Below are 12,236 nucleotides of genomic sequence, written 5' to 3' on the forward strand. Positions count from 1 at the left end.
AGCGACGAGTTTTAAGGAATGTCTGGGACGAAGAAGAAGAAGCTTTTCTTTGTGATTCAGGATATTTTCGAGAATTTACGAGAAATGTTTCCAGAACTTTCGAGATTTTTTTTTTTTTTTCAAATTCCGGTTTTGTCCCCCAACTGAATTAACGGATAAGGGAGTTCTACTGAAATAATTTTTGTTTTTTTTTTCTTTTCTTTTCTTTTCTTTTTTAATTTTTCTGGGTCTTCAATAATTAACATATCAAAGTTTCTTGTCTTCTTTATTTTTTTTCTTTTATCAAAACGAAAACATTTATATAGAGAAAAGAAACAGTACATACATCAACTTAAATCATTATTCAGAATGATAATAAAATTACAAGGGAGAATAATGTCTCCTCTTAAAAAAAACAAAAAAAAAAAACATATAATTTCTAGCTGACTTGGTCATCTAAACCCCAGCCTTATTCATTTCCTTGGGATAAAATGAGCTTCCTTGAAATTAAATTAATATAAATGTTCTTATATATCATGCCCCATTAAAGCATATCCAAAACTATTCTATGAAATAAAAAACAAATTTTTCATTGTAAAAAGCTTTTTTTGAAATAAAAATAAATTTTTAAAAGACTCTCCGATAATATTTTTTTATTTATGTTCTCTAATTTTATTTTGTTTATAAATATTTATTATTTTAATTATAACATTTTTTTCTTTTTATATAAATTATCTATTAAATATTATAATAGTAATATTAAAATTTATTAATATAATATTAAAATAAAAAATAAATTTGGATCTCTAAATCGAATCAACTTTTTATTTTTAAAAAAAATCAAAATAAAGAGTTTCTTTAAACTCTTTTTTAAATATTAACTCTTTAAAATCAAAAAATATAATACATTTAAATAATCTTTTGAAAGTGCTCTTAAAAATATATATGTATATATATATATTGGATTTGGTAGAGAAAATTTTAAAGTAAATGACTCGAGCATGTTGAAAAATAAAAATATTTTACTTAAGCATGCTTTTGAATTTAAATTATTTTCACATATGTTTTAATATTTTAGTGAACTTATTCATAAAATTATGATATTTTTACATTTTTACTATATAGTTTTTCTAATTTTCATTTTGGATAAATACAATTTGCTCTTTGAACTATTAGACTTTTTGCGTTTAATACCTAAACTTTAAAAAGTATTACATTACTATATCTTTATTCTAATTATACCATTTAAATGGATGGATTTTATAAAGTTATTCATATACAACTAATATAATTTTATTAAAAAAAATATTCTATTTTATTTCATTTCTAACAGATATTTATGGCCTAATTTTATCAAATTTATTTGAACAATTAAAAAATTGCACCAAAAAATAATATTTTAGGTAGTAAAGTACAAAATGTGTAATAGCTAATAGAGACAAATTGTATTTAGCCCTTTTATTTCTAAGTTTTTAAATGAAAAAAATTATCTTTTAATTTTAATGGGTAGAATTGTGTTTTTCAAAATAATAATAATAATTGGACTTCTCAACTAATTATTAGATGGAAAAACTATAAAGACAATTTGAAATTTATAAACAATTTTATGTAGCTGCGTTGTAATCCAACTCTGTAATAAAACTTTGGAACTGCTATTACAAATCAGGTGTGATATCTCTATCCCTTTGTGCCTGTTTGTTCCTACTTCACTGTCCTCTCTCCTGTTCATGTATTTCACTATAATTGAATGTTCTTGTTAGCTCATATTATTGGATATATCAGTTCAAATGGTGATATATGTCATTTTCTTAAGGTGTATGGATTTTAATTATACATTTACTTTAGTTTGCAATTGGAATTATTGTCATTATTGTAATTATCTCACAAACAATTTTCTAAGCTTAGTTTTCCAAGATTCTTCCATTGAATTTCAACATAAATACCCTTTTAACAAAAAGTGCAAACTTTGCATATTGTTGAGAGAGGAAGAAGCAGAATGCGCAATGTTCAACATAGTTATGGATCATGGCAAAGCATTTTCGTTTCTTGCAACCCAAACAAAAATGTAGAAAAAAATATTCATAAAAAAAAAAATGTAGAAGAAAAGACTCAAACAATATGTAGTCACTAACCATATCTAAATGAATGATAAAAAATAAAATAAAATAAAAAATTATTACTATTATTATTATTTTTAAAATATATATGTATTTAAACCATTTTATGAAACGGCACGTTAGTAATTTACTTCATTTTCTTTCCTAGGTTGGCGCATCCAACATTGGCTACAAAGAATCAATTATTGTCTACTCATATAGTCCTGCTATTGCTTCTCAATATTTCTAAGTAAAGCCACCATAATTTATGTATATTTCTCCCAAAAAAAAAAAAAAAAAGGTGGTTTTGTAGTAAAAGAGTGAAGGGAGATCAATCCTAACGGATCTTTAGAATGAAATTTCTAACATAATCAAGTTTTAGGTCACTTTCACATGCGAGGAATAGAAGAAAAAACGCAGAAAGATCAAAATTTACAACTGAACTATTAAAACTTATAACTACTAAGAAGTAAACCCCAAAATAATAAAAACCATATTAGGTGAAAATTAAATAAAAAAATTAAATGGGAGAGATGAAATTACTAGAGTGTAAGCGCATGCATATGTGTTATATATCTGGACAACTATATATATATATATATATACTAAACTTACCTTTTAATAGTTTAAATTTTTAAAATTAATGATAATTTAATATAACATCATAGTACATAACTAAATATATATATATATATATATATTTATTTATTTATTTAATTCATTTTGTAATGGTAAATTTTTTAGATCAATGATAAATAAATCAGTAACAAAAGTGACCTACCATGGTTGTTGATATAGACTTCCCTTGGCTCCTTTATCTTATATTTATCTTTTAAAGTCCCTATATTTAAGCTAATGTGCAACAAATATTTTGTCCCCGTTCTATTAAGAGGTTTCCACCATGGTTATGTTGGTTCACTGTATCATCGTGGAGCTTCAAGAAGTAGTTTCCTCTATGTGAGAGTAGGCATGGAGGTCTCTATTGCCCTTTTGCTTTACACAAAATTTTCTTTATCAATTTTTAACCATCAATTATGGGATACTTCTCTGTTGTAATTTATCATGGTTTCTAATCACCATCAATTCACATTGGAGATCATCTCATATTCACTCTACATCTAGTGCATACATATGACTGTTTGAAACCTAATTCTACTACTATTTATTAAAATTTGAGGATCTTACCTAAAAAGTTAACTTTCTAAGAAAAAGTAACTCAAATCTTTTATATATGTTTTAAGATTTCCATGTTTAACTCTTTAACTAGGTGGTTATTTATTTCAATTTGATTATCTTCAAAGGTTCACCATTTGATTGATTACAAGTTTGTATAAAAATTTTGCTTAAAATAGTTGTTATAGCTAAATTTCTCTTATCCGATAATTTTAGGACAATTTACAAAAATTTATCCCAAAATTTGAGGACAAAAGAACGAATATATATATATATATAGATAAATTATTAGCTATCCTCCAAACAGAGCTAATACATCTAAAATTCAATTAGATATACCCAAATATCGAAACTTTAATAAAATACCTTACCAATAGCTAGTCAAAAAAAAAAAAAAAAAAATACCCGATACATAGAATTTGAATATTCAAATGTAAACAAGTTCGTGAGATCAAAATTAAACAATTTATATTACCCCAATGTCATGAGGTTCACTCAAACACAAATTAGGATTTAATATTTCGCATCAAAATGTAAAAGTGAAATATAGATATATGTGTATATATATATATATATATAAAATCAGTTTCAAATAAAATTTATTTTATTTTATTAATCTAAAACCACTTTAATGATCATTGAATCATGGGATTTCAAATAAAAAAATAGTCAAATATAAATTTCATAAAATATTAAAATTCTATTTAAAGAAAATGAATATTTTCAGGATCCGATTATTAATAAATGTAATCTTTAATCTTAACTTTTAATACGGTATAAAAACTAAATAAAAAAATTCATGTTAATTTTTATATTAAATACCATATTTTAGCTTAACTATATAATTATAATTTGTTTCTGCTTATATATATATATATATATATATCATGTTCATATGAAAAAATTATAAAATATGTTAAATTCATTTTCTTATACTCTTTATATAATACATAATATGAGATCATATTGTGTAAAACAATTAGAAAATATGTAAAAACCATTTCCTTAGACTTATGAATAATAATCCATTACGATAAAATCCAAAAGCATTGAGAAGACTAATATATTTATTTAGTGCTATTTATTATTTAACAATTTAATGTTTTAATAAAATATTCATGTGATTATTGTATAAAATTATGCACAAGAAAATTTTAATTTTTCAACTAATTGTTAATATGTAGTTTATTATAAAGTATATTTGTTTTGGATTTTAGCATTAGAAATGATACATTTTAGCCATCTGAATATATATATATATATATATATTATCAAAATAAAATATTAATAATAATAATAATAAAGTAAGTCAAAACCAAAATTTCAGTGTGACAAGAAAACAATTAAAAAAAATTCTAAACTTTGACAAACATTAACTAAAACTTAAGTCCAATTGAACTTTAAAAAAAAAAAAAAAAAAAAAAAAAGAAAAAAAGAAGGTCTAAGAACTTAATTATCTTGGTTCATAACATGATTATTAAGTAAACATGTAAACTTACGATTGAAACTCTTATTAAGAGGAAAATTAAGTTCAATCTACATATTGGAATTGTAAACTATAATCAATTAAGATGATCTTTATGTGTTTTATTATAAATAAAATAAATAAATAAAATTGGGGAGGGGAGCCTGTATGCAGGTCTGTTCTAAGCTTCACTGACTCGAAATTCTTGCATAACCCAATTAGTTTTCTTAGCTCTCGGAGGTTTTTTCTTATATAGAAAATAACACCTTTTCTAATCCAACAATGATAGTTCAATTTCATCCCAAAAAAAACAAAAAATGATAGCCCCTCTTCCATCTCTAATAGGAATTAAATACTAAAAGTTATTTTAATTTGACAAATAACCTTTTGGCATTCATATTATGCCCTTTTTTGCAAATAATTTAATCCAAATTTTTTTCTTATCTAAATATAAAAAAATAATTTTACAAAAAAAATATTAAATACAAAATTAACATGAATTAAATGAATTTATTCATCATGGACATTTAAGTAATTTTAAATTTCAAAATTTTTATACATTCTTTTATAAAGGTATTGTGTATTTATATATTTATATATATATATATATATATACAAAAATTCTCTAATCAAGAATTCTGATTAGAATTCTCATGCTAAGGGCTGCCACATTCTATCTACGATTTTAAAGTTGAATTTAAATATTAATTATTAGTTTATATAATGATTTAATCTTCGTTAGGGAATCATCCATTTAATTAAATTAGAAATTCCCTATTAAAAGTAGACCTGGCAATTTGGATCATGACACGGCGACACGACTCGAAAATAACACAGAATAAATGGGTTTGGGTTTATTATAAATGGGTTCGGGTCATAATCGGGTCAACCCGTTTAACACGATTATTAATCGTGTCATTTTCGAGTTGACCTGTTTAACTCGAAATTGACCCGTTACTATCCATTTATTAAACATGTCAGTTTCAACCTGACACGATTATACACCTATTACAACCCATTTAAATTTAATTTTAAATTAATATTTTATCACTAATATAATGTTTAATAACTAAAAAATATTATAAATTAAAAATTTTATAAAAATAATTTTTTATTACTAATTTTTTAAAAACAAAAAATACATCTTTAATAAAACAAAAACATAAAAATAAAAAAAAAAATTCGGGTTAATAGGTTAATTTTCGGGTTAACGGGTTAATAGGTTAGTTTTCGGGTTAATAGGTCAATTTTAGGTTAACGAGTTAATAAGTCAACACGACCCATTAAAATAATCGTGTTAAACGGGTCGTGTCGTATTGACCTGTTTATAAACAGGTCGGGTTAGTGTTTTAGGTACCTGACACGATTAATAAATGAGTCGTGTTCGGGTTAGGCATTTTTGACACGAATATTAAACTGGTTGACACGAACACGATCCACCAACACGAATTGCCAGGTATAATTAAAAGGACTTATTTTTATGTGTGTGTATATATATATATATATGCTATTGTTATTTTACTCGTAAATTTTAATAGTTTAAGAGGATTTTCTATAGTACCGTGAGTTATTTGTAGGTGCAAAATAATTCAGGGGATTTTGTGCAATTTACCATTAAATTTACTATCATCTAATGTAAGTGTGATTATTATCATTATCTCAAATGATTTTCTGCGAGTAATATTCCAAGATTTTTCCTTTGAATTAGTACCTCTAAATTTGTCCGTTAGATTTGTTCACTGTCATATTGGTTGTAATATAGTATCTTCTAACTTGAATTTCAGCATGAACAACCTTGGTCAAAAGTGGAAACTTTTTAATCGAGAAAGGAATAAGCAGAATGCAATATTCAACATAATTATGAATCATGGAAAAGCATTTTCTTGCACCCTAGACAATAACATAGCAGAAAAAAATTGGAATGTTATGTAGTCACTATCTCATATCTAAAGGAAAACAAAGTTTCTATTCCTCAAATAAATATTTACTGCATATAACACAAACAAGGCAAGGCTGCCAGGAATGAAGTGCCCAGAAATCCAAAGTCTAGACATCAGAATAAGCTTTTCTCTACAAAATCATGGGCACAACGGATAATTTATCAATCATTGTCAAATTTTCATGCATATTAACCTGCTATTACAGCCTCCTCTTTTCAACATTTTCCCTGATTGGTCCAGTTAGAAATTCATCTCTATTTTATCTTCAGTCTTCTTTTTCTCCATGTTTATACTCTTTGCTTTCGGACTCAGAAACAGAGCTGCTAGCACGATCAACCTCGTCTTGACTACCAACCCCAAGAGGCTCATCATCTCCTTTATTGATGTTTCGAATAAGCATAATAACTCCAACCAAAAAAACGATCAAGTACACAGTTCTGATGCCAATTAGTGAATTTATAAACCCAAGCAGCGATGATTTGCTTATTCTTTTCTGTATTGTTCTACCTTCCCTATATCCTTCAAGGAATCTTGAGACCTGCGAAGCTTGATCCTCCTCATCAATGCTTTCTGAACCAACAACCTAGTTAAAAAATAAAAAAGTTTAATGGATCAGTCCATGTTTTTATTTCCTTCTCATTGTTGTTTGAAGCAAAAAAATGGTATGAAATTGAGAAAGCAAAAATTACTTAAGGCAGTGGTGGTTTAAGCATTATTATTTTAATTATTTATCTTTGATGAGGGAAAAAGGTTCATGATGGTACTTTTCAGGCAAACAGTTTGATAGAGCTTATTTCAGTGGGTCATACAAAAGTGGGAATTTCTTAATATAATATTAGAGTTAAGACAATATCAATATAGTGTGTATGTTAAGTGTGATGAGCAATAAGAAACCACGGATGTTGCAAATAGTAATAAATAGATAAAACAACAATTTCTGATCATAATGGCACAGCACGTAAATTAAATGGAAACAATGTTAAGGGCAATATATAAGTAACACCAAAGTCAACATACTTTGCTCTATGTTCAAATAACCACATCAACATACAAATAAAAGAAAAGAAACCAATTCTATGAATTCAAGGAAAACTTAATTATGAAGAGAGACAATTTAGAAATTATCTATAGTGAAGCCTATCAAAATAATATTTAGTTGATGTGCCAATCAAGGATAGAAATAGATGAAAGCAGAAAATCTTTTCCAACTCAACATGCACAAATTGATGAGGGGGTTCAATTGAAAATTAAAAAAGAAAGTACTCTTTTATGTTTGTTGAATGAGAATCAAAGTATCTTAGCCAAGCGTCCAAATGTCAAAATGCACCTTTATCAGGCGCAAATATATGAAGCCAACAGTCAATGTTGCTCCAGATAGGTCTTTCCTAATTATGGTATGGATGTGTGTTGCTTGAGAAAAGCCAAAGGGATGAGTCAACTTAATACATGCCTACCTACAAGCATGTCTATAGTTGAGAATGAGAAGGATGGACAGACCAATAAAGGAGGAGGAGAGATAGAGCTTTAAAGATATTTTTACAATGATCCATGGAAGTGGCTCTTAAATCGGTAGGGGGAAAAAGAATTGCTCAAGCTCATAATTTCTACGCTTTTGATTGACCATGTGATTGCTATGCCCATTCAGTAAGCCTCCTAATTAAATTATTATTCTACCCTTGGAAAACCACAATTTTGTGCGTAGCCCTTTTCCAGTGTTATAAATGTAATATTGTGCATGCTTAGGAAACAAAAATGTTTTAGTATCACTATTAGTAACAATCAACAAAGGCATCATGCAACTACAATAAGCAGTCTATTCATTAAAAATCTTGAAATGCGAGATATTGACAGATAAACCAGAAACTCCAATACTGTGCTAAAATTAGCAGAGAGTTAGAAAGAAAAGTACCCTTTTAAATTAATAAGACTTACCGTAAAGTAATCTTCATTTCGATTCCAGATGACCATTTTTGGCAGTGGTGACTTCTTAGTAGCCTCAAATGTATCAGCAAATTCTTCCCACTGTTTGATCCCAACATAACCAAATACTAGGTCACGATTTGCAGAAGCAGCAGATTTCAATATCTTGATCAGTTTCTTAGATTTCTCTTCTGCCTCATCCTCCACAAATGTCAGAACAATTTTTCTTTCATCATCTTCCAGTGACTTTAGAGAGTCATAGTTTATGGGCAAAGCCAGAGGCAACATATTTTGCTTTATAAAAGCATCCAAAAATTCCTCTGCACATTACAAAACAACAATGTAAAGCCAGGGAATTCAGTCAGAATATAACAATTATAATATAATAAATAAGGATTATAAATTATAATGTATATTGAAGGAATATAGAATATGTACACAAAACTGAAGAAATTTTTATTTTGGAGTTGTTAAATATACCCCACCTAAAGAGGTTGTATTGATTATCCAGGGGTTCCAACTCACCTCAGTTGATTATATCAATGAGCTAAACTTGAACTCAGGCGATTTTCAGCATCTCATATTTAAGCTATGCTCAATTGAACTGATGAGCCATTTGGCCTTGGCTTGCAATTCAATTTTTATATTCCCTCGAAACTCTTCTATACACCTAGTTAAAACAGCCTGAAGGTTTTACTGATCAATGCACACAATATGTTGGGGGGGAAGACACAGATTGAGAGAAAGAGAGAGCTGATTTCTTTGAGTCTTGACATGGACGGAAAAATATCCACACAATGGAAAGTTTTAATTTGTGTACAAGTTCAATGCAAAACTATTAAATACAAACTCGAAGCCCCTTCAACAAATCAAAGACCATGCAACTCTTATCTATTATCATAGGATGCATAAGTTATGGCCTCAAACTTGGATTGATTTGCCAAAAATAAGATGGGAGAAATTTATATCAAGGAAACCCAATGTCATTCAAGTCATTCAGATTGTTATTGTTAAGTTGTTAATAAAAGGGTTACATCAAGCTAAAATATACTCATGTCAAAACTCCCTCTCCCTCACACATAAACCCACCGGTGAGTATAAAATACCATAAAAGGACAATAAAATAAGTGATAGACATAAGCCTGTAACTTCTTGATCAGACATAAACCTATTAAAGCTTTACAGATGTAGAACAATAAAATACCATAAAAGGAGTTTGCCGAGTTAGATACCATGATTCAAACACAATACCAGATAAAACAATCTGAGGTTCTATATAGCAAACTTTGCTCATGCAGAAGACCCTTCAAGTTTCAATGAGAATGCACTTCCTAGGATGAACTTCTTAGAACATTCATTAAAGAACAAACATTCTAACATCCCCTTGAAAAGCTTTTCATGCTAGTGCAGACAATATATCAGTAGCACTACATGGAATCAATTAAGGCTCCATTTCGTAGAAGAAAAATTAATTTAAATAATATTTCTACTAACTGATAGTACCATGTGAAATTTATTAAATGATATCAAAAACTAATTCAACAGCATAAACCATAGGATCTATAACATGAATAGAAACTAACCTTCAAAAGGACCATAGAAAATGCTATGTTCATCGTATTTTGGTTGAAGGGACACCAAAGCAGGAACCTTGTCAAAATCATACGAGACCATGATTTCCTCTGAAAAGTCCTTTGCCACTGAAAACCATGCCTTTTTCCTATATTTTATGGCTAAATTTGATATCACTGACTCATTTAAGCCAAAACCAATATATATAGGAAAGTAAGTGCCAGCTTCCTCTACATAGTTCTTGATAGCAGTGTCTGAATCAAGTACAGTAACATCAGGAGCCACAAATTTCTTCAGATAACGGACAAGTAACTCTGCTTTCCTTGGTCCATTATACTCTACTGGGACACCATGCATAAATAACTTGATAGTAGGATATGCACTGTTTCACATGAAATAAATGGTAATCATTAACAGGGTTTGGCATTCTAGCTTTCACTTCGGAAAATGCATTATACTAATGAACTAAGCATTCTAAACATTAGAAAATAGGATGTTTGAATTTGTTACTAAAGCTTCTAATACTCTAATTTTAGTCAAAAGTAACATAACTCAAACAACTAGTATCAGCACAGCATGATTAAATTCAATCACAATGGAGAAAAAGGCCATACTCAACGTCATATTTTTGAGCCAGACGAGAAAACTTTTCAGCGTTCACTTTAGCTATCACTATAGGCTGTTTCAAAGCAGCAAGCACAGGGGCAGCTGCATCCAACTGCAATAGAACAACTATTGTTATTATTCTCACTATATAAAAATTGAGCACAAATAGGTGCCAGGTTCAAAAGACTGACCGATAAATCAAAAAGGAATAGCAAAAAGTTCATAATTCGCACACACTAGAGCTATAATTCCACGAGTAAAAAGCCCAAGTGTCCAAAAAGTAACAATAAACTTTCCTATGAAACTTCACATTCAAGTGAAAACAAACAATGAAACAAATAAATATTTTTTAAAAATACAATATTGATGTTGATTTCGGTTCGAAAGTGTTACACAAAATTAAACCAAAGGAACTGCATTATAAAGTTAGTAATTTGTTAAAGCCGTCCGCAATAGTAACTTAGAACTATGCATACAGTACCACTCCACCACCTGATCACAGTCTCAAATCGTTTGATCTAACATTGCTAGATATCATACTAATACCTATCTCTAAAACCCAATACCGTGATCAAATCCATCCATCAGCTTTGAACTGACAAACTAACACAAATCCATAAACCAATAACCAAAAAAAGAAAATTTAAAAAAAAAAAAAAAGTAAAAATTGAATCTTTGACACGTTACATCAACATTAACAGTTTAATTGAGTTTTGTTCAAATACTAAATTCTAGGCAACTAAGAAAGATGGGTTTTTTTTTCTTTTTGGGGAATAATTTAGAGTGTAAAGAAGAAACCTGGGGAGAGAGACGCTTGCAGTGGCCGCACCAGGGAGCATAGAAATCGACCAAGACATAGTCAAAAGACGAAATAACCGAATCGAAATTGGATTCGTCGAGCTCCAAAACCTTTCCGTCCACCGGAAACTGCTCCGTCGACGACGAAGACGCTGAACCAGAGATTGCTAACAACAGCACCACCACCACCATCAACGAAAACAGTGTTTGACCCACCATGCGGTCCATACCCACCACCGCCATTGTCGTCTTCCTTTCAAATTTTCTCTGTTTTCCTTTTCTTATATTGTCAGTGGGCTTGCCTTATTGGATCATAACCCGAAACTTTACCGATCGGTCTGAACAGCCCGCAGGAGTCCTGGGCTGGGAAAATTCTATTTACACCACAGGTTCGACTTAATACCAACACTCCACCAATTCAAAACTCAATAGGCCAGAAGGAAGGCTAATGGAGGGTTTAGAAGCGTGTATAAAGTTAGTTGGGTGGTGTAATAAGAAACATTCCTGGAGGACAAGCTAATTCGCCTTTAAACTTGGCTAGGTCATATATTTTCAAAACGGCCATTAATTTGGTAAATATTACTAAAATGTCTTCAGGCAAAACAATAGATACATACTAGTATGTTTTAAGCTTTGTTATATAAATATATTTGTATACAGCTACAAGAGCTATTAATTTGAATTTTA

At 28.9% G+C, this 12,236-nt stretch overlaps 1 protein-coding gene across 1 annotated transcript; it reads right to left on the reverse strand.

Moving 5' to 3' along the window:
• Window positions 1-6,658: 6,658 nt before the first annotated feature.
• Window positions 6,659-11,932, reverse strand: LOC107420522 (protein disulfide-isomerase 5-2). The gene is made up of 5 exons (XM_016029510.4): window positions 11,550-11,932; window positions 10,760-10,863; window positions 10,157-10,527; window positions 8,586-8,893; window positions 6,659-7,236 (listed from the first exon to the last, which is right to left on the reverse strand). The coding sequence occupies exons 1-5, from the start codon at window positions 11,790-11,792 to the stop codon at window positions 6,919-6,921; spliced, it is 1,344 nt and encodes a 447-aa protein (XP_015884996.4). The 5' UTR covers window positions 11,793-11,932; the 3' UTR covers window positions 6,659-6,918.
• Window positions 11,933-12,236: the final 304 nt, after the last annotated feature.

Source organism: Ziziphus jujuba, chromosome 5, assembly GCF_031755915.1.
Source record: "Ziziphus jujuba cultivar Dongzao chromosome 5, ASM3175591v1".
NCBI lineage: Eukaryota > Viridiplantae > Streptophyta > Magnoliopsida > Rosales > Rhamnaceae > Ziziphus > Ziziphus jujuba.